Here is a 23,489-nt window from a genome sequence, read left to right on the forward strand (position 1 = left end):
TCACGCCCCTGAAATCTGAGTTAAAACGATTTTTAAAAATTGTTGTCCAGAAATCACAAACGAGTGTGATTGGTCCACATTGAACAGCGCTCTGAAAAGTAACAGCGAACACGTGACATGGCTGTTTTTAGTCCGCTTTACTAACAGCCTTGTTAGTAATTTATACCTGAATAAAAGTTATAAAGGGCTTTAACAGCCATAAAATTAAAACATACAGTGACGATATTAAATAAGAACATTATTATTTAGAAACGACAGAAAACGTATCGACCACTAAGCCACGCCCACATCGAGGCCTTATTGATTTTCTACCCTCTTCTTCTGTGCGTTGTTTAGCTCCCGTGCTAACCTGTTTCTGATTGATCTACTAGTTAATCACGTTTCCATTCTTTACAGTTGGTCTACATCCCTGGCTAGTGTGGCAAGCTGACCGACATGCACTCATCAAGTATTCATATCCGGTTAATCTACAGTTAGAGTTTGACCGTCAGTCTCCTGTAAACATAAAACGTTAATTTCAAAGCTACCAAGATGCCTGATATCAAAGTTACGCCTTTAGGTAAGAGGTTTGCTTAATTCTATTGTTAAAACATATTTAAAAACTTCATAAATGAGCCATTAGCAAATATAAGATGCATAACAAATTCGAAAATATTGTGTAGGAATCAACGATATTAGCAGATGAGTTACGTTTTTAATAAAATAAAATAAAATAATAAATGAAAAAATAAAATTTATGTTTAATTTAATTTGTGTATACCTATAGGTTCGTAATTCAACGTAATATAATATATCATTATTTGACGTGTATAATATAAATAGTTTAATGTTATATATACATTTATGATATAAAATGTATGCATTTAGCAGACACTTTTATTCAAAGCGACTTGCAGTGCATTCAGGCTAACAGTTTTTACCTAATATGTTCCCTGGGAATCGAACCCACAACCTTGCGCCGCTAACGCAATGCTCTACCACTGAGCCACAGGAATAAAAATTATTATAAATGGTATATGTCCTTTTAAATGTGTGAATCTGTTGTTTTGCAGGGGCTGGTCAGGATGTTGGCCGCAGCTGTATTTTGGTCTCCATCGGAGGAAAAAACATTATGCTTGACTGCGGGATGCACATGGGCTACAACGATGATGTGCGTTACAATGGTTCATGCTATGTTCACTTGTATGTATTCTGAGTATGATTATGTAATGTACAATTTCACTTGTATGCTTAACTATCTGTTTGATTTCAGAGACGTTTCCCAGATTTTAGTTACGTTACACAAAACGGTCGCCTCACTGAGTTCCTGGACTGTGTCATTATAAGGTTAGTGTATATTTGATGTGTAATGTGACCGTCATGTATGTCTTTCCCTTCTCCATTGTGATTTTTCCCTTCTTTATGTTCTTCTCAGTCATTTCCATCTGGATCACTGCGGTGCTCTTCCCTACATGAGCGAGATGGTGGGTTACGACGGGCCCATCTACATGACCCACCCCACCAAAGCCATCTGCCCCATCCTGCTGGAGGACTTCAGAAAGATCACCGTAGACAAAAAGGGAGAAACCAACTTCTTCACTTCACAGATGATCAAAGACTGCATGAAGAAAGTTGTGCCACTCAACCTCCACCAAACAGTTCAGGTAAAAAGGTCATTGTCTGGGAATTTGAAATCAATTCATTTTATATATATATATATATATATATATATATATATATATATATATATATATATATATATATATATAGATATATAGATATAGATATAGATATATATATATATATATATAATATATATATACACACACACACACACACACACAGTACAGACCAAAAGTTTGGACACACCTTCTCATTCAAAGAGTTTTCTTTATTTTCATGACTATGCAAATGTAGAGTCACACTGAAGGCATCAAAACTATGAATTAACACATGTGGAATTATTTATGGAATTATATACATAACAAAAAAGTGTGAAACAACTGAAAATATGTCATATTGTAGGTTCTTCTTTTGCTTTGATTACTGCTTTGCACACTCTTGGCATTCTCTTGATGAGCTTCAAGAGGTAGTCACCTGAAATGGTCTTCCAACAGTCTTGAAGGAGTTCCCCGAGAGATGCTTAGCACTTGTTGGCCCTTTTGCCTTCTGTCTGTGGTCCAGATCACCCCTAAACCATCTGGATTGGGTTCAGGTCCGGTGACTGAGGAGGCCAGGTCATCTGGCGCAGCACCCCATCACTCTCCTTCTTGCTCAAATAGCCCTTGATGCCTTCAGTGTGACTCTGCAATTTTCATAGTCATGAAAATAAAGAAAACTCTTTGAATGAGAAGGTGTGTCCAAACTTTTGGCCTGTACTGTACACACACATATATATATATATATATATATACTCACCTAAATAATTATTAGGAACACCTTTTCAATTTCTCATTAATGCAATTATCTAATCAACCAATCACAAGGCAGTTGCTTCAATGCATTTTGGGGTGTGGACCTGGTCAAGACAATCTCCTGAACTCCAAACTGAACGTCAGAATGGGAAAGAAAGGTGATTTAAGCAATTTTGAGCGTGGCATGGTTGTTGGTGCCAGACGGGCCGGTCTGAGTTTTTCATAATCCGCTCAGTTACTGGGATTTTCACGGGCAACCATTTCTAGGGTTTGAAAAGAATGGTGTGAAAAGGGAAAAACATCCAGTATGTGGCAGGCCTGTGTGCGAAAATGCCTTGTTGATGCTTGAGGTCAGAATAGAATGGGCCGACTGATTCAAGCTGATAGAAGAGCAACTTTGACTGAAATAACCACTCGTTACAACCGAGGTATGCAGCAAAGCATTTGTGAAGCCACAACACGCACAACCTTGAGGCGGATGGGCTACAACAGCCGAAGACCCCACCGGGTACCACTCATCTCCACTACAAATAGGAAAAAGAGGATACAATTTGCACGAGCTCACCAAAATTGGACAGTTGAAGACTGGAAAAATGTTGCCTGGTCTGATGAGTCTCGATTTCTGTTGAGACATTCAGATGGTAGAGTCAGAATTTGCCGTAAACAGAATGAGAACATGGATCCATCATGCCTTGTTACCACTGTGCTGGCTGCTGGTGGTGGTGTAATGGTGTGGGGGATGATTTCTTGGCACATTTTAGGCCCCATAGTGCCAATTGGGCATCGTTTAAATGCCACGGCCTACCTGAGCATTGTTTCTGACCATGTCCATCCCTTTAGGACCACCATGTACCAATTATATATAATACATTTTAGTAATCATTAAGTTCTTAATGACTTAAGAATTTTGTTTTACATTTTCCTTATTGAAAAGGTTCACATTACAACCGTATGTAAGCATCAAATAAACTTTTTTGTTGCTAAATGTTTTTTTTATTTTTTGAGAATTGTCTCTACTTTTAGTTTTTTTTTCTTAACTACCCTACAAGATTTCAAATTATAAATTATTATTATTATCTTTTGTTATTTATTGTTAAATTAAACAAGTACAAACTTTTAGAATATTAATATTTTAATATAAAAATTGATGTAGAATATTTAGAAATATTTGAATTATTTTTTATGTTGTTAATTTTCCCCATTCAGAATGTTTAAACTAAACAAAACTTCAGAAGCATCAAATTAATGTGTTATGTTACTAATTATTATTATTATTTATTATTATTATTATAGGTAGACGAAGAGCTGGAGATCAAAGCGTACTATGCAGGTCATGTCCTGGGAGCCGCAATGTTTCAAATCAAAGTCGGCTTGGAGTCTGTCGTCTATACAGTGAGTGTCACGTCGATCATCACATACTCTGATTTTATGTTGTTCCGGTTGTTGACGTAATTTGCAAATTACATCTAAATCTATTTGTGTAGGGTGATTACAACATGACACCAGACAGACATTTGGGGTGAGTTCAATCTCCTGTTTTGGTCACAAATTTTATGTATGTTTCAGGTTAGATTCATTTAGGTTGAATTGTTTTCTGACTTGATTTACACAGAGCTGCATGGATTGACAAATGCCGACCAGATATTCTGATATCAGAGTCCACGTACGCCACCACGATCAGAGACTCCAAACGCTGCAGGGAGAGAGATTTCCTGAAGAAGGTTCATGAAACCGTAGAGAGAGGAGGGAAGGTAACTAGGGTGCATTCATAGATGTAGATTTCAGCTGGCGTTTGGATGTGCATGTTCTGTTCATCTTTGTGTCTGTGTTGTAGGTCTTGATTCCAGTGTTTGCTCTGGGAAGAGCACAGGAACTTTGTATTCTGTTGGAAACTTTCTGGTGAGCTTGTACAGTTGTTCACTGGCCTAGGATTGCTGCTGCTCACCTGTTCATTCTTACCTTTGTTAATATTTGGCTACACAAATTCTGTTACGACACTCCTAACCTCTATATTAGCGCAGAATGGTGTGTAATTGCTGGCTCTTTGTTTTAACAGGGAGAGAATGAATCTGAAAGCCCCCATTTACTTCTCCACCGGGTTGACTGAGAAAGCCAATCACTACTACAAGCTCTTCATCACCTGGACCAATCAGAAGATCCGCAAGACCTTTGTACAAAGAAACATGTTTGAGTTCAAGCACATTAAAGCCTTTGATCGCTCGTATGCTGATAACCCTGGACCAATGGTAAGACCACTATGAAGAAATATGTATACCGTATTTTTCGGACTATAAGTCACACCTAAGTATAAGTCGCGTCAGTCCAAAAATACGTCTCACGGCTGTAGATGGTAATATTTTCTCTCGGTTCATGTCAAATTAATTTGGATAAATAAGTCACACATGACTATAAGTATGAAAAAAAGTGCGACTTATAGTCCGGAAAATACGGTAATTCATAATTGATATACTCAGCTAGTCCACAGACATATTTTTTTTATTATTAGTTCAGTATTTTTCTATTTTTTTATTATTAAATGATATATGTAAAAAGTCCCCTTCTAGAATATTAAATTAGTATTCAAAAATAATATCAATGGACATTTAAATCTTATTTCTGATATAATCTGCAAGGCTATATGGAGATTTTCATAGATTGTTTCATTGTTAAATTATTCTTATAATTATGCAAAATATTTGTTTTTGTTTTTTTTTATTATTAGATGACACTTGTAGAAACCATAGAATATTAAGTAATATTTGAAAATTAATATTAATGAAAATGTTAAACTGGATAATCGATACTATTCAAGGATTGTACAATTATCAGCGTTATTATAATTATTATTATTAATTTATGCGCAATGATTATGGTGATGATGATTATTAAGTAATAAAAGTTGAAGCCTTTTAGAAAATTGCAAACATGGCATTTTTTTAAATCTTGTTTCTTTAAACCCTTATTTTATTTCTAATTTTCATTAAAAAAAAAAAAAAAAAGTAATAATTTGTTAGTTTAAAATGTGTATATTTAAAATGATTTTCCACTAATAGGATGTTACATCTATCACAGAATAAGTAGTGAATCTTTTTGGTGATCAGAATCTAAAGGTTTACAGAGTGGTTTGACTCTTGATTCTCAAGAAGCTGGAAGTTGGAAGCCATTTCTGCTGTTAAGGCATTCAACAAGAACTGATGGATTGTTGAGAAGTGACTCAAACAAGTGCATGATATCATGTATAAGCAGAGGCTTTGACATCTGTTCCATCAGGTCGTGTTTGCCACCCCTGGGATGTTGCATGCTGGCCAGTCTTTACAGATATTCAAGAAATGGGCCGGCAATGAAAAGAACATGGTAAGATTCCTTATGAAACGAGAGATTGTGTTACTGAGACTTACTTAGCTAACACTGCAACTCATTCAAAGTGCATACGGACAAGTTGCTTACTTATTTATTGAGTTTAATATATTTATTTCTTAGCTGATCATGCCAGGGTACTGTGTGCAAGGCACTGTGGGACACAAGATCTTGAATGGACAGAAAAAACTGGAGATGGAAGGAAGAGCAACGGTAATTATTGGCACTGCAAACAACGATTTTTATTAAGCTTCACTAGAATTTTTTTATTTTTATTTTTTTAAACCTTTAACCACACCTGAGATTAATTCTTATGTCAAACCTCTAGAATTCATGTATGAATTTGTATCCTACAATAACAGTACAAAATTGAAATTGTAACATTTAATTAAATGTATTTATTTAATGTTTTAATGCATTAAATATACAATAAAAACAGGAATACTGTGAAATGTGTTTGCTTAATTAAAAGAACTGTTTTTTATTTTAAAATGTTTTAATAATAATTGAAAATAATGATCATTATTATTAGAATCACTTTTTAAAATATATTCAAGTGGAACAAATTGTATTTAAAATTGTAGTAATATTTCACAATTGTAATTCCACACTTAGCCAACAGTGTATATGGTTTGTGTGTGTGTTTAGTTGGAAGTGAAGCTACAGGTGGAGTACATGTCCTTCAGTGCTCACGCTGACGCCAAAGGCATCATGCAGTTGATCCGCATGGCAGAACCTAGAAACATGCTGCTGGTGCACGGAGAGGCCAAGAAAATGGAGTTCCTCAAAGACAAGATCGAGCAAGAGTTTAGTAAGTCTACAGCTTCTCAAAATACTATAAAACTTTGGACTGTACAGCGTGCTTTGCTGTTGCTAAATTCCAGTTCTGTGATTTTACTCTTGGGATCTTTAGAGGGTAAAAAATACAATACAGGATTGAGGAATATGATCACTTTAATGGTGTACTTTACAGTGTTTGTTAGATGTTCTCCCTGTGCTGATGTTTCACCTCATGCAGGTATCAGCTGCTATATGCCAGCTAACGGAGAGACGACGACCGTAGTGACGAACCCCAGCGTCCCTGTGGACATCTCGCTCAACCTGCTGAAGAGAGAGATGGCTCTCGGAGGTGTTGATTGACACATACACCACTGACCGCTTTACTTGACCTGTTTACAGAAAAGCCATCATGACTTCTTGTCAAGTGGCTATATTGGTCTTGCAACTTCTGCTTTTCTTCTTTTAGATTGAGTTTATATTTTCTGGATCCCATTGGCTGGGTTCAAGTTAAGGTCAAACGACAATATTTCTGGCATAATGTGGATTACTAGAAAAATTACTTTCTTCCTTCTTAAAAATCTGGGTTAATCAGAGGCACTATCAGTTGAAGGGAATGAGGCCGATCTGTAAACATTAATATACTCGCTGTTAAGATTGTATAGCCACACAGTGTCAAAATAATATACACGTTAACAACTTACTAACGTTTCTGGAGTAAAATTATATATAGTTTTACTTTGTTGCCATGACATTATATTGTCATAAATGCTTAATCCCTAAAGGGACTGTAAAAATTATGATTTAAACATACAAGTGTATAATTTAACTAAATATAACAAGTGTTAAATGAAGCATTAATGCATGCGCTTTTATTAAATTAGGAGTGTCACATTACTACTACTACTACAGTTTCAATTTTTTGTATTTTTACAATATTTATCATCAATATTATTCCATATTTTAATAAATAATATAACATGAAACTTTCTCGCAGGTCCGTTGCCTGATGCTAAAAGACCTCGCACCATGCATGGGACGTTAATAATGAAGGACAATGTAAGTCATCGTGGCTCTTTAGGTTCGATTTCATCATTTGTTTGACTCATATAAGTTTTCAGACGTTGTCTTCTGAATATGTGTGTCTGTGTAGAGTCTACGGCTGGTTTCTCCAGAACAAGCTCTCAAAGAGCTGGGCCTCAGTGAACACCAGCTGCGCTTCACCTGCCGTGTGCAGCTCCACGACCCCCACAGCGACACCGACACACTCGGCCGCATCTACACACACCTCAAGAGGTCAGCCAACTATACCACACACACACACACACACATACTGTTCTATTGTTAATCATTCCCCCCTAACTTTCATGTAACAGGTTTAACTAAGCTATTCAAAACAAAACCCACAGCGCATGTGGGATGTGTTATACTCTGATTTAACACTTAGAGGTTAAGCACTTTTTTTTCTTCAGAGGATATCAGTTATTTGTGATGTGACTTGAAAATGAAAGAGCAAAGATTCATGGAAACGAGGCTGAAAAACACCACAGCAAATTATAGCTTTATGGAAAGTCAACTTAAAAAACGAAAAAACTTTGTGCGCATCCATCCATCAGATTTTATGTTGACCGATTGAAGTGAACTACGAAGATGTCTGATAAACACACCATTTTTTTTAAATGAAAAACATTGACAATACAGCCTCAGTCATTTTGGTACATCGCATGTAGGTGAGTCATTTCCCCCAAACGTTCGCCCCTCAGTGAACAACACTTCTACCTCTCAAGCCACAGTGTAAATGCCAGTCCATATGGGCAAATATAAGGTATGCGTGCATTCATAAGGGTTTCATTACAAGTCAAGTCTGTTTTTTGTTCTCTCTTACAGTGTATTGAAAAGTTACAGCATCCAGCACGTCCCAGACGGCACGGTCATCGTAGAATCCATCGTCATTAAAGTGACGTCCTCAGCCGAGGAGCCCAACCTCAAAGTCGTTCTGCTCTCATGGAGCTATCAGGTGAACAAACATGTGATGAACTAATTCTTCTTCATTTAATCTGGATTATATTGTGTGCACTGTTTTTAAACCGCTTGAATATTTTAGTTTCTGTTTTGGGTTTGTGTATGTGGAAAATGTCACTTGTTTTTTTTGCCCCGTAGTTGGTCTAGTGGAATTCACAGTACATCACAGCCCACAAGGGAAACTTTTTGTACTTATGTTTCCAAACAAAGTGGTATCACCAACTGACAAAACAGACATATAACAATAAAATCACATTCTTCAGAATTTGTGACTCCCGTCTTGGGTCGCTGGTGTATATTTGTAGTAATAGCCCAAAAATGTATTGGATGGGACAAATTATAGCTTTTTCTTTTATGCCAAAAATCATTCTGACATTAAGTTAAATCATGTTCCATGAAGATATTTTGTAAATGTTCTACTATAAATATATCAAACTACATTTTTGATTAGTAATATTCATTGCTAAGAATTCATTTGGACAACTTCAAAGGTGTTTTTCTCAGTATCTAGGTTATTTTTTGCACTCTCAGATTTCAGATTTTTAAGTAGTTGTATCCCCGACAAGTATTGTGCGATCATAATAAACCATACATCAATGGAAAGCTTATTTATTTTATTTATTCATCGAAAAAATTACCTTATGACTGGTTTTGTGGTCCAAGGTCACATGTGGCAAAATTGGATTGCAATTGAAATGGCGAGAAAGTGATTTTGTGGTGTCAGTCTAGCGTGGTTCACTTTATTTTTGTCTAATAATGCATCTTCTAGAAATGTCTCTGACCACACCAAGACGCGCTCAGAGCTTGTACTCATTTAGACCCTTTTTTTTTTACTTTCATTTTATTCAGCAAGGATGCAATGAATTGATCAAAAAAATGACAAGACGTTTTTGTTCTTTTAAAGAATCCTGAAAAAATGTAATTAAATTAAAGTTTCAATCATTGATAATAAGAATAACTTTTTCCTGAGCAGCAAATCGGGAAATGAGTGTGATTTCTGAAGATCATGTGACACTGAAGACTGGAGTGATGGCTGTTGAAAATTCAGCTTTGACATCAGAGAAATAAATGACGACATTTTAATGAATGAATAATATAAAATATATTAAAAAGAAAGCTGTTATTATGAAGTGTAATGATATTTACCAGTATTAATGGTTTTACTGAAGTTTTTATTAAATCAATGCAACCTTAAAAAAAAAAAACGTATTAGATTTTAAATTTTGAAATGTAATATTTTAACCTGTTTCTCATTATGTTTTAATGATTTTGTCCCCCTCAGGATGAAGAATTGGGCAGTTTCTTGTCTACGTTGCTGAAGAAAGGTCTGCCTTCGTGACTTTGGTGACACTTGATGTTTGTCTTTGGTTAAAAAAAATAACAATAAATATTTTTTTTTTTTAATTGATGTCGTTTGTGAAAATATATTTATTTCTTAGCTTTAGATAAAAGTTCAACATAAAAAAAGTGGTCAGTATTCAGAATTGCAAACAATATGCAGGGTGACACTGACATCCAAATCAACTAATATATGCAATAATTAATTGATGAGAAACAAAATTAAAACACAAAAACATTGCATGAACCACTAAAAAGACTCAAGACCCAAGATCATTACAAAAAAACAATTTATCAGTCTAAGAGTAAGTTTGCTGTTATGTAGTAACTACAGTCATTCTCGTTTGATTTTGCACTAGTAGTACAATTATATGAGAAAAAAACTCCTAGCCACATTGGAGTCCATATTTCTGTACTGCAGATTTGGCATTAAAGATGAATTTTATGTGCTGTCTTGCCTTTCTTTTACTCCTTTTAACTGAAACAGTTCAGCTGAAACAAAGCCATCAAAAGCCTTTGGAAATGGAATAAACCCCCTTTTTCTTCTTCAGCCTCAGTCTTTTGAGCCTCCATTTGTAGTGACCCGTAGCAAAGTAGTACAACAGCGGGTCCAGGAGGCTGTTTAGACTGACCAGAGCCATGGTCACCCTACGGAGGACGTAAATCCCGCCATCCTCTTTGATGTCTCTCAAGCGTGACAAGAGGTACGCTAGATGCACGACATGGTAAGGCAGAAAACACAGAATTGTGATGACCAGGATGGCGTAGATGATGCGCCGTGCCCCGCGGGCGGTGGAGTTGTTGATCCGGGCGATTCGACGGGCGACAATGGGGTAGCACACCAGGATGACCACAGATGGCAGAAGGGAGCCGAAAATGAGACTGCATATGCTGTACGGGGCCAAGTCACTCCACTCTTCTTTAGTGAAGCCCTCAAAGCACATGTTCCCTTTGCTTGATAATGGGCATGTTAGCATGAAGGCCAACACGGCCGACCCAGAGACCAACCACACAGCGGTGCTCACCAGAGCTGTGAGATTCGTGTTGCGAAGCTGCAGGTAGGTGTGAGGGTGGAGGGTGGCGATGTAGCGGTCCACGCAGATGCAGGTCATGAAGCTGATGCTGATGTAGATGTTGGCGAAGAAGATGGTGCCAGTGATGCGACACATGGCATCGCCAAATATCCAGTTGCTGTCATTGAGGTGGTAGTGGATACGAAATGGCAAGGCGAACAAGAAAAGCGTGTCGGCCACCGCTAGGTTAATGATATATATGTTTGAAGGAGACTTCTGTTTGATTTTAAAGACGAAGTAATACAAAGCTCCGAGATTTCCAATCAATCCGAAAAACAAGACCAGGCTGTAGATGGGTGTGAAGAGGTAGCGCTGGAAATCTGTGTACAATATGGTTGTGTTTTCCATGATGCTGTCCGGTAAATATGTTCTTAAAGATTTTAGAGATTTGCTCGCATCAGCTCCCAAGTCTTGCTAGAATTGTAACGCATGCATTGTTCATAATTTTGGTTATTACTGTGCTTTTCGGTTCCCCATCAGGGTAGAGGTGAAAGTCAGTGAGTTTCCGCTGTGGAAAGAAAATATTATTATTATCTTATCGAGTCAAATATTATCTTTTAAATCATGTCAACAAGTGAAGAAGTTCTTGCACCAGGTGCTTATCATGTAAACAGGTTTAGTTTGTGACTGTGCCAGTTTCAGTACTAGTTCAGCTGACAGCATTTGTTGCTTAAAGTTATTAAATTAAATATCGAATCGTCCCTGAAAGGGGGAGGGGGGGGGGCGTTAAGGGGCCAGTTGCATACACACAGCCACTATGTTTGACTAAAAGTAAATCCAAGAGGTAGCTAAACCAGTCTTACTTTTCTGTTCAAATTACACCGGAGTATATTTCTGTAACTTAAAAAAAATACAATAATAATAATAATAATTACATGACTACCTTTTTAAGACTAGTCTAAACAGTTTATGCAACCGGAATATCGTGAATTTTGTGTATTTTTGAATAATATAAAATAAGAAATGTGAAGCTTACAATATTATAAAAGCACTTACATTATTTCCTCTGTAAAAACGTATGTATTATTTATTCGGCGTTATTTTTACCCTCGTTTTATACGCTACGTTGTCATGGCAACAAAGCCGTTAAGTTAGATCTAACTTTTACAGGTTAGCTGTCTTTTCTTCATAGCAGTGGGTTTGTAAAGTAATGCTAACACGCATATCGTTTACCTTTAGTGGATACACTTCAAAAACCGTGAGTATTTAATCGTTTATGGGTTGATCAATTCATTGTAAGTGCAGCACTTTAAAAAATAATTAACATTTTGAGGTAACGTTAATCAGCGAGTGCTGTCGATTGAGTTTAACTGACACTGGACACTGAATATTAATTTAAAGCAAAAAATACTGTCAAATGCATGTTTATTTCTCAATTTAACGTTTTATGCGGATTTATAATTTAAGAAAAGTATTAAATTAGAAAAAAAAAGGAAATGGAAGAATATGCCACACACACACACACACAAACAAACATAACTTTGAGATGTACTTACAGTCAGTGATGAAGAAGTCGAATTAATATAAAAAGCACGTTATTTTCATATAAAGCCTAATGAGAGCTAGATGTTGCTCTGTCAGTGGTGGAAACTTATTCTGAGTATTGTGGTTTTACGCAGAGTTATGAAAAGACTGAACAGGAAATCCAGAAAGTGCAGCCTCCCACGGTGTTTTGAGGGGCCATGCAGACATGTTCGCACGTGGAAACGATGCATTTCATGTTCCACTGAGTGTACTGTAGTGTCTAGGGTTAAGGGTGGCTGTGTTGAAATGAGTCACCCCTGGAACTGAAGGGTGGTCGTACAGTGCACTGATGGAGAGTAAAAGTGGACTTGTATGATCGGAGTACGCCAGTCGTTACTCACTTTTATCTGGTCGTATTGCTTCTGCTGTGGTTTTGTTCCTCTTGTGTAGAATCAGATTTGCTGATCTTAATCTGTGTCTAAAACCTCAAAAAAAGGTTTCGGTGTTGTCCTACTGTATGTACATGGTCAACATCTCCCATCATTTTACACTTGATGGATTTGGCATTTGGACACTAGGTGGCGCAAAGCGTGTTATAACCACTGATCTGTAATAAAGATATATTTGGATGCTTTTACACAAAAGTTTTATTGCATTGCATTCTTGTACAGGATCTTTTGACTATACTTTACATGAAGCCTTTATATATATATAATACATTATAAAAGTATATCAATGCATTCATTTTGCCTTAAAATGCACCTCATAATGCACTGGTGCATACATATAATAATGTATAATAATTGTAAACACACAGTTACAGTATAATACATTATAATGCTTTTTCTATATTTATATTTAGAAACTATGTGTTTTATATTTAAACACAAAACAAACAACCGATTTCAGACGTTACAAGGAATCTGCAATCTTTATAATGCATTTGAACTTGATTACAATTATTTATGAAAAGATAAATACAACACTTACTTTCCAATAAAATACATCCTTAAATCTTAAAGCAAAAATAATTTTCTTGAGATTTGTAAGTCTTGATTAACACTTTTTAGTGATAAACAGCTTTACAAAGCCATGCTACAAGCACAAAATGTTTAGACAGGATGTTTGCACTGAAGTGCAGGTAACACGCTGATGATCTTTGATACATTCATCTGTAATGTCCTGTAAGGATCTGTGCTTTGACCTTGCTCCTTGTCCTCTGGGCAAATCCACTGGCCTTTTTCAGCAACTGAAGCATCTTAAGGCCACATAAAAATTGTGAGGGTGGTAAAACTGTTGAATCACAGGAAATTCAGATGAAACTGAAAGTGAGCAGTCACCTTCCATAGCATTTTGCCCTACATGTGATTTCTCATCTAAATGCTTGATGAGGGAGAGTAGTATGTTTGATAGGAGAGTCGATTGATTCTAAGGTTGTAAATCTGACCTATAAATAGTAGCAGATGGTGTTTCCCGCCTTCACCACCTGCTCAAGAGAAGTGTAGGAGTTTCTGGAAACCATGTGAGATCATATGCTGTTTGACTGGCATGTAGAGAGTCAACATGCTTGTAAGATTCCATACAAACACTAGTAGCTATAACAAATTGCTTGTCTTATTGAGTTTACAGAACTACATGTGTCAATCCTTATCCAAATCACATGTATTCCAATTTTTATTTCATTCAACTTTTTGTGCTCCCTTGTGCTGTCTTCTGTCATTTCTGACCGGAGAATTTTACATTTCGATTTTTTTTTAATCATACTGTAGCTTCACCAGAATGGTGCAAAACTTTTAAAAATCTTTAAAAAAATACAGATTTTTTTTTTTTAAAGTGGACCGCAAGGAGGGGGTTACAACCTAAAACATCAAGAGTGTAAAACTGATACATCCACTCACACACACTTACTTACACACACACATACATTTATGCATACTCAAATGAATTGGTGTGGCTGTAACCTTATAGCCATTATGAGTCAGAGAACTTAAATAAGAGGTGAAAATCAGCTCGGACCCAGAATAATTCATCTCTGATAAAGCATTCCTGTTCGTTTTGGTTACACTTTTATAGAATTTTAATGTTTTGTGTAACAAACTACTTCCTGTGTTCAGGTTTGAATGTAGTAATATTAAAGCAAACAAACTACATTTCAAATCAAGATTTAAGACAACAAACATTTCAAATCAACATTTAAAACAACAAAAAATATATAGTCCACAACCTAATAAAAGTAAACAATTATGTATAAAAACAGCTAGGGAATTCACAAGCCTCTCTTCAGAGTCCTATACAGGAATCTAGTGGTTACACCGTGAAATTACAGGTTTTTATTTTTATTGCTCTCATCAAGAGGTCATATTCTGCCTTCAAAATTTTAATTTGAAAGGCTTAGTCTCTATTTTAATCTGAAATACTGCATTATTTGAAAAATAATAAAAAAAAATAAAAATAAAATCGAAAAAAAAATTTGTACTATTTTCAATGAGAAAAATGTATCATAATTATTGCATATATTTTAATTAGTACCATGAGATTCTCTCAAAATGCAAAAAAAATAATATAATATAAAATATAATTTATTATTATATTTGAATTATATTATAATATTTTTGAACAAAGTTATATTAGATTGATTTTACTGAAAAAGAAAAAAGTGACATTTCAGGTGTCCGGTCACTTCTCTAGTATCCTTAAAAAATAATTGTAATTCGTTTTTTGATCATTTATTTTGATGATAGACTAAGACCTAAACTTGTGGTGGTGATGACGTCACTAACCCACTCCATGCAGAAATCACAAAGGTACTTTCAAAAGTATGTAATGATAATAATAATAATATTTATATCATTAATGCAGTTTTTACCTTGAAAGAATGAAATTTGGTTTTATACGATTATGCTGAATTTATTGCTTCCTTATGCAGAACAGGCAGCTTTCGTGAAACCTTTCTGCACGCCCATTACTCCACTCCAAGATGCAGCTGCCCCTGCCTTGGAGCCGTTTGCATTGGTTCAGCTTCTTTTTTGTTGCTTTTATCTTCTATACCGCATAAAATTTCAGATTACAACATTTTAAATTCTAAAAAAAACTGCCTTGGCAACCACCAACACCATTGTAGTATCATGGTGCTTTTGTACTTGGAAGAATATACTCTTTGTGTGTGTGTGTGTGTACATACTGTATATACAATTTGTCTAATTTTATTCAAATTTGTAATATGTTTCTACTTAAGTTTTTTAGACCCATTCATGATTAATTGCTCCGAAATGGTCTAAAAATCTTTTATAACTTGGCATTTAAAAATGCACTTGAGACTCATTTTTAGATGCTGGCATATGGGTCTGTCATTGTCTCATGTTCTGCTGACTTGAACAGAGCTGCTGGATTTATGAGATTCTATGAGATGCCTTATGAGAGCTAAAGGAATTTAGTAGCCTGCTAAAGACAGAGTTATTTCCCGATAATCAGTTTTGAATGTTTGTCTGTGTATCTGTTGATTCATGAATTGTTTGCAGTTTGTGTTTCTGGAGGGAAGAATTTGAATCGCATGGAACAGAAAACTAGAATCAGACTGCAGAGACTAAAACACTTCCCACAAGAAAAGGCCAGAGTATGTACTGAAAAAATGCAAACACATTGAGGATGAATAATGGATCAGAGACAGTTAGAGAGAGAGAGAGAGCATGCATGATATTCTTTTGGCTGGAAAGTGGCTGAATCCCTCCAGTGGCTCTGGGTTGTAGCACCTGCAGTCAGGAATGATATGGTTACATACAGTGTGCATGTGTTCAGTGGAGGTTTACTTCTTCCATCCGGAGAAAGAGAGAGCACTGGGAAGAGCTGGGATCAAAAGTAGGTCAACCTTCCTGAGACTCACATCTCTCACAGCAAATCAACCAATCCACACTGCTGCAGCACCAGTCCTGAGATGAGAGAAGAACAGCCAAAATCTGAGCTGACAGGACACAGCGACCGCACAGCTGCTCATCTATCTATCTATCTATCTATCTAGTGGATGAATAAATGTCTGCTGAAGACATCTTCACAATGTCTTTCTCATGATCGATTGTAAAAAAGATAGAACAAAGAGATTTTTGGTTAAAAAGTAAAAAGTACTAGTATTTAAATGGTTTATGAAGCATTAAATTTGAGGGTTCCATCCTCTTGCATTATATGGACTCAGAGATAGATTCTTTTTCATCTTAAGTAACGTACATCTGGGACAGTATGAGATTTATTCTCATTCTATCTGTGTCTGTCTGTCTGTCTGTCTGTCTGTCTATATATCTATCTATTTATCTATCTATCTATCTATCTATCATGCCCAGGTGTAAGACATAAGCAATTATGGTCATTTCCATTATTCTGGATGGTCTTGTAGATCAAACTCCATTAAGGAGATTTTAAGAGGTGGTTCTTTATAGAATTCTTTATAAAAATGCGTGCAAAAATAATGGAACAACTTTAACTGAAAAGATGGAATTTTTCCTGTAAATCTCTTTTTTTTTCTCTGGCTGAATTCATTTCTAATTTAGATTGCTGACTCAACAGCCACCAAAAAAAAAAAAAAAAAATCCAGCTTTGATCTGTGAAAGTCGGAGAGAAAGCTCTGGGGAAGAGAGACAGGAGAAAGCGCTCGGATTTTAACTACCGTAACAGAGCAGAGAGGGTTTTACATGCGAGACACAGCTGGAGGCTGAGAGCAGATACAGACACATGTGATCTGGTGTCCTCATGGTCTCAAAGGCACTGATCCTATCACTGCTGGTGTCCTGAGGCCCAAAATCAGCGTTTCAGTAGTGCTGAAATAGAGAAACTATGTGCTGTTCAGTGACAGGAAGGTTTTGGTTGAAACCAAATGATAACACCATGTTGGAGCCGCAGCATTTCGAGTCTCGGCTTGAGGTGCTCCCTTCTCTCCGAGACGCTTCACATCTCTTCTCAAACTATACTCACTAAAATAAAGGGAAATGGTCCAAAACTGTAGTTAAAAAAAAGACAACGCAATGCACTCACTGGGCAATGTAAGCTGTAATAATGAGAAATGTTTTTGAGAATATATGACTATACATTTTAATCAGAATTAGTAAATGATCTAATCTTCTTTATTGTTCCATCGGGTGAATCTCTGGATGACTGCTTATGGATTTAGCTATGATATAAAATTCACCCTTTAACATATTTGATGTATACATGCATTTCCCATAAAAATATGTTAGATTTATGCTTAAATCAAGAAAACATGGTACTTTAAGCAGTTTTGCTTTTGAAATAAATTTTATTTTATTTTAAGGATATTTAGATATTGTATCTGGACATTTTAACATTTTAAGTGTGCCAAGAAATAAATAACAAATAGCTTGGAAAAATTAATCCGTTTTGTAATCTGTAATCATAATCTGACTTGTAATAAACCTAGATTCGTATTTATTTTTTTTTTACATTTTAAGCAAATTTGTTGTAAAAATCACTGCGTTTTACAAGAATTTGTTTGTCTTAAAAAAATGTGCTACTTTATGTTGTTTTGTAATTATTTGTGAACATTTACAAGTAATTTCTAAGTAAAAATAGTTTTAACCTGTTAACTGTCACTCACGTTTTTGAAGATAGAGATGAATGTGCATGATACAAACCTAAATTTTTATAATTCATGACTGAAAACATTTTTTAACATGATTTTGATGTACCATTTACATGCTAATGCAATGTCTGATTTTAAAATGGGTTTTGAAGGATGAATTTTGAGATTTTATGTTTTCAAGTGATATATAACTTCTGATGATTTCTAAAATGTGATGGAGAAAAAGGCAACGAGGAAGTATTTTTTTTAAACAAAGGTATTTTTGTAATGTAGATTTCTGAGGGTGCACTCTTCTCATAAATTCATCTATTACTTTTCCTACATAATGTTTAACAAAAAATATTGGTAAAATATATATTTGGGAATCTTAGACCTTTCCAACGATATATAGTTTGTCAAGATTAGATTATATTTGATTATAATATAGTATAGTCAACGTAGGCGTCCCGTATACGGGACGGGGTGACATTTAACAGGTTAAAGCCATTTTTTTCAGTGTGGTTTTAGCATATTGCTATTTGCTATACAGTTGCTAGCATGTTGTTGTCCATTGCTAAGGCATTTCTAGGTTTCTAACTGCTTATTTCTGTTCCCTCCTTCAGTGTAAGTCCGTCCAAACGTTCAGTGATGAATTATGCTCTGATGATTAAGACTTTGAGCTAGGCATTTGTTAGACACTCTCACTATGAGCAATAACGTGACTTAACCTTCTAGCCCACCCCAAACAAACTGTCATGGACAGGCCAAGGGCTATTCTGTCATCTCAAGTGTGGAGAAAAAAAAGGGAATGACATCATTCCAATTTACGGGCTTGGCTTTCCCTGCATGGGAGCAGACTGAACAATAGCATTCTATAAAGGCCTGGAGTAAAATCCGCGTGCCGGTCCCTCCCCCAGGCTGCCCCATTTCCTGTGAATTAATAATGCCCTCTATTTTTGGCTTCAAAAAAGGAAATGCAGGCTGTTGAAATGCTCTAATTAGATTCTTGACATAAAAATGCACTTAGGACAATTGGCATGTTCATTTATCTAAATGCTGGCCATCTTCTCATGAACGACCTTGTGCATTACACAGAACAATAGAGATGATTATTAAGAACCCATGCCAAATGTGACAATTAATATATGAAGATGCTGAATTGTCTTAGTGGATTTTTTGTTTGGTTTTCAAATTTATGGCCTTTTGTTTTGTTTCTTAACGTTTGGTGTTAAAATGATAGTGTGAACGCAAAGTGAAACAGGACTAATTGTATCATCATCTTTTTTGGTCTGGACCACAAACCAGTTACATATGTAACTTTCATTCTCTGAAGAAGGGAACGGAGACGCCACATCAGTAATGACGTCGAATCGGGAACTCAATTTGTCAGTCATTACCGACATGACGTTGAGAGTGACTCACTGAAAGGGAAAGATTTTTAGATTCCCAGAACATTTTGAGAATGTTAGTTTCAGGTTCCCAGAATGTTCCAAACGTTCTCTATTAGTCAGCCACCAAAGTTTTCTTTACATACTGTAAATACGAAATTCCCTGTTGATTTTAAAAAAGGTTTCCCTAAGTTTCCCAGGATGTTCTTATTTGTTTTTCATTTATAATTACCAAATGAGAACATTATGTGATTGCCGGGAAGAATCAAGAGAACTGAGTTGATTAAAATACATACTGTGCATTAAAGGTCATGGGTTTGATTCCTAGGGAATGCATGAACTGATAAAATAATCTCTAAAGATGGACGACAGAGGCAATTTGTATGTTACAGGTCTGTTTAGATACCACTGATTGGGAATCCATGCGTGCTTCTTGTGACTCTTTGGACTCATATACTGACACTGTGTGTTCATATATTTCATTCTGTGAGCAAGCTTGTATTCCCACCAAAACTGTGGTGAAATATAACAACAACAAACCCTGGTTCACAAAATCCCTTAGGCTACTCAGGGAAACCAAAGAACAAGCCTACAGAGAAGGAAATGTTGATGAGTACAGGTTGGCCAGACAAAAGTTAAATAAAGAGATTAGGAAAGCAAAAAGTGCCTATAAAGTGAATATGGAGGAACAATTTGGCATTAATGACTCTTCTTCAGCTTGGAGGTCACTGAAGAACTTGACAGGCTATAAAAGTAATAAACAACAAGTCACTCCATCTGCTAAACTGGCCAATGAATTCAATGTTTTTTATACAAGATTTGAGAAATCTCCATGCCCTCACCCTTTTCCTCCCGGGAGTGTTACACTCAGAGAGGGGGAGAACATTGGCCCTCAAGATCAAGTCGCTTCTGATATTGACTTTGAAATTGAGGAGAAGGATGTGTATCAGATATTCAGCCGACAAAATGTAAGGAAAGCGAGTGGCCCTGATGGGATTTCACCTGCCACCCTGAAGTACTGTGCTAGTCAGCTAGCCCCAGTTTTTACGGACATTTTTAATCAATCAATTGTTTTATGCAGTGTTCCGAGTTGTTTTAAGTCATCAACCATTATTCCAGTACCAAAGAAAAACAAAGCTGTGGACCTAAACGACTACAGACCGGTGGCCCTTACATCAGTGGTCATGAAATGTTTGGAGCGGTTGGTTTTGTCACATCTTAAACCTATTACAGCTCCATATCTTGATCAATTACAGTTTGCTTACAGGGCAAACCGCTCGGTAGATGATGCGGTCAATTTAGGACTGCATTATGCTCTGGACCATCTTGACTCTCCTGGCTCCTATGTAAGGATGTTGTTCATAGATTTCAGTGCAGCCTTTAACACCATTCTACCAGAGCGACTGTGGGAGAAGCTGTCACTGATGGGAGTGGGACCCTCTATCTGCCGCTGGATTATGGATTTTCTTAGTGACAGACAACAGTATGTGCGGCTTGGCGAGCACATGTCTGATCCTCAGACTACTAACATTGGAGCACCTCAAGGGTGCGTGCTGTCACCATTTCTCTACTCACTGTATACCAATGATTGCACTTCCAATAATGGTTCCATCAAGCTGATTAAATTTGCAGACGATACTACATTAGTTGGTCTTATTAAGGGAAACGACGAGTCTGCTTACAGGCAGGAAGTGTCTAAATTGGTTGCGTGGTGTGATGAGAACAACTTGGAGCTTAATCAGCAAAAGACTGTGGAAATGGTGATAGATTTTCGTAGAACACCCGCCTCCCTTTCTCCTCTAACTATCAAGAGCTCCGTTGTGAAGAGGGTGGAGTCAATTAAATTTTTAGGAACGGTTATCACAAATGACTTGAAATGGGAGGAAAATAGTTCCTCCATTCTTAAGAGAGCTCATAGTGGAATGTTTTTTTTTGAGACAGCTAAATAAATTAAACGTTTCTAGCTCTGTTCGGTCTAAATTTTATAGAGCCACTGTGGAAAGCCTTCTTTCAGCATCCATTACTGTTTGGTTTGCATCCGCATCAGCCCAGGCGAAGGCCAGACTACAGCGTATTGTGCGCATAGCAGAGAGGCTGACTGGACAAAGGCAGCTGTCTCTTAAAGACCTTTATGAGGCCAGAGTCAGGAAGAGGGCGGCTAAAATTGCTGCTGATCAGTCCCATCCAGCAAGTGACATTTTTAGGTTGCTTCCTTCAGGAAGAAGGTACAGAGCAGTGAGGACAAGGACCTCACGCCATCTTAATAGTTTTTTTCCAAGAGCCATTTCCCTTATGAATAGCTGATCTTGCACTATTTTTGGACTATTTTATTATTTGATGGATTGTTTTAGGCATGCTTTTGCAGCTATACGCATATATGTTTGTGTGTTGAGTTTGTGTGTTACTGATGGCCATATCAAATTCCTGTGTATCTGCTGATGCATTTGGCGAATAAAGTGCTTCTTATCTTATCTTAATGTCTAACTTGAATGCAATTGATGCATTTAGATTTGCTCTGGATAAAATCATCTGTCAAATGCATTAAAGTAAATCTGATGTAATATTAATGATGCTCATCCGGTTCTAAAATGCAGTGCTTTTTCGATCAATATAAACAACATAATTGCCTTTCCTTTATTTATACTAGCTTGTCCAGTGATAAAATATGGGTGGCTAATGTTTATAGTTTCATTGAGACTCATATTTGCTTTATATTTGCTCTTAGGGAATATTATTAGACCTCTAAAATGTATTTGTGACTGATTCAGCAGTTTTGACCATGGAGGAAAAATCTAGCAGCTCAATTTTGTTACATTTAACCTGTGGTTTGTGCTAAAGATGGCAATGAGCATTGCAGGTTATCCAAGGTCAGCTGATCAGAATTCATGTCCTCAGTTAATGTGTTGCTGGTGGTCAGCAAGATGCTAATATTCCCAGCTGTTGTCCAGGCATTATATGTGAACTGGTGCTGCTTTCCAGAGCTGGATATGAACTAAACATTTTAAACAAGACAGGAAAGAAAGAAGCTGTCAGCAAAGTTCAAACATATGTTGAAAGATGTCTTCTATGCTGCAGTAAGATTTCCGGAAAGAGAAGAATGGAGAATTCATAATCTAAACATTCTTGTAGGATGAAAAAATGACTTACTGCATGTTTACACGTTCAAAGCATAACTTGAAACCATTCTTCAATGCAGTTCAAGGTTCATTCTTACAGTCTGCATCTATTTTCACACCATTACTTACATTGTCAGACCAGTTTGCACATTTACCGACTCCAAATACATAAATAACATATAAATTTAAGAAAATAAAATCATTATATAACATGTAAAATAGCACATGACCTTTTACAAATGACTACCCTTTTCTTTCATGCAAAAACAAGATTGACAAGTGGGTGTGTTGAATCTGAATAGACTAAGGGATCATCTCAAAAGATTGTGTCTGCTCACACAAACGCTTTCCTTAAGTTTGTATATTATACATTGATTCTGTTACTTTCATTTATTTTCTCTCACAAACACACATGCACATATACAATCATAGGCTATGTTCAGAATAGCATAATTTTTTTATGATGTGTTATTAACAAAAAGCAGTGATGATCTTTAACATCTAGATTGAGTTCTTATTAAACTTTGATTAGATTAAAAAGTATTCAGATGAACAGAATTTGATTAAAAATTCTAAATATATGCAATGCAAATGGCAACAACAAAAAAGTGATAAAAGATGATGTGTACCCAATTTATTAATACATTTTGAAATGTTACATTATTTATATGGGATAGCTCAAAAAGTTATTGAACTAAAAATTCATAAATAACTTCAGTTAGCTATTGAGCTAAAAATTCATAACCAGTATCAGAGGTTGCATGAAATTAACACTGTAGTTTGAGTTTAGTATGTTAAAAGTGCATATGAGAAAACGTAAACACATTTATTATTTTATTTATTTATATGTTTATTTGTTGCAAAATTACCAAGCATGACAAAGACAACACCCATGGTCTGGAATCTAACGGTCGCTTCACGCTTTTACGCGTTTTAATCAGAGTAGAGAAACTGTTGACAGTCCCTTACTGTAGCATTAGGAGCGAGTCTTTGAGCTC

At 36.1% G+C, this 23,489-nt stretch overlaps 2 protein-coding genes across 2 annotated transcripts; one reads left to right on the forward strand and one right to left on the reverse strand.

The window, feature by feature from the left end:
• The first annotated feature begins 297 nt into the window (after nucleotides 1–297).
• ints11 (integrator complex subunit 11) lies at nucleotides 298–9,957 on the forward strand. The gene is made up of 17 exons (XM_052541442.1): nucleotides 298–559; nucleotides 1,053–1,150; nucleotides 1,253–1,326; nucleotides 1,415–1,643; nucleotides 3,687–3,785; nucleotides 3,878–3,912; nucleotides 4,006–4,144; nucleotides 4,228–4,292; nucleotides 4,450–4,639; nucleotides 5,664–5,747; nucleotides 5,874–5,963; nucleotides 6,399–6,561; nucleotides 6,769–6,879; nucleotides 7,525–7,586; nucleotides 7,681–7,823; nucleotides 8,415–8,544; nucleotides 9,832–9,957. Exons 1-17 carry the CDS (start codon nucleotides 532–534, stop codon nucleotides 9,886–9,888), a joined length of 1,797 nt encoding a protein of 598 aa, XP_052397402.1. The 5' UTR covers nucleotides 298–531; the 3' UTR covers nucleotides 9,889–9,957.
• Nucleotides 9,958–9,971: 14 nt separating this feature from the next.
• LOC127944984 (lysophosphatidic acid receptor 4) lies at nucleotides 9,972–12,738 on the reverse strand. The gene is made up of 2 exons (XM_052541443.1): nucleotides 12,457–12,738; nucleotides 9,972–11,468 (listed from the first exon to the last, which is right to left on the reverse strand). Exon 2 carries the CDS (start codon nucleotides 11,306–11,308, stop codon nucleotides 10,394–10,396), a length of 915 nt encoding a protein of 304 aa, XP_052397403.1. The 5' UTR covers nucleotides 11,309–11,468; nucleotides 12,457–12,738; the 3' UTR covers nucleotides 9,972–10,393.
• Nucleotides 12,739–23,489: the final 10,751 nt, after the last annotated feature.

The sequence above is a fragment of the Carassius gibelio genome, chromosome A23 (assembly GCF_023724105.1).
Source record: "Carassius gibelio isolate Cgi1373 ecotype wild population from Czech Republic chromosome A23, carGib1.2-hapl.c, whole genome shotgun sequence".
Lineage (NCBI taxonomy): Eukaryota > Metazoa > Chordata > Actinopteri > Cypriniformes > Cyprinidae > Carassius > Carassius gibelio.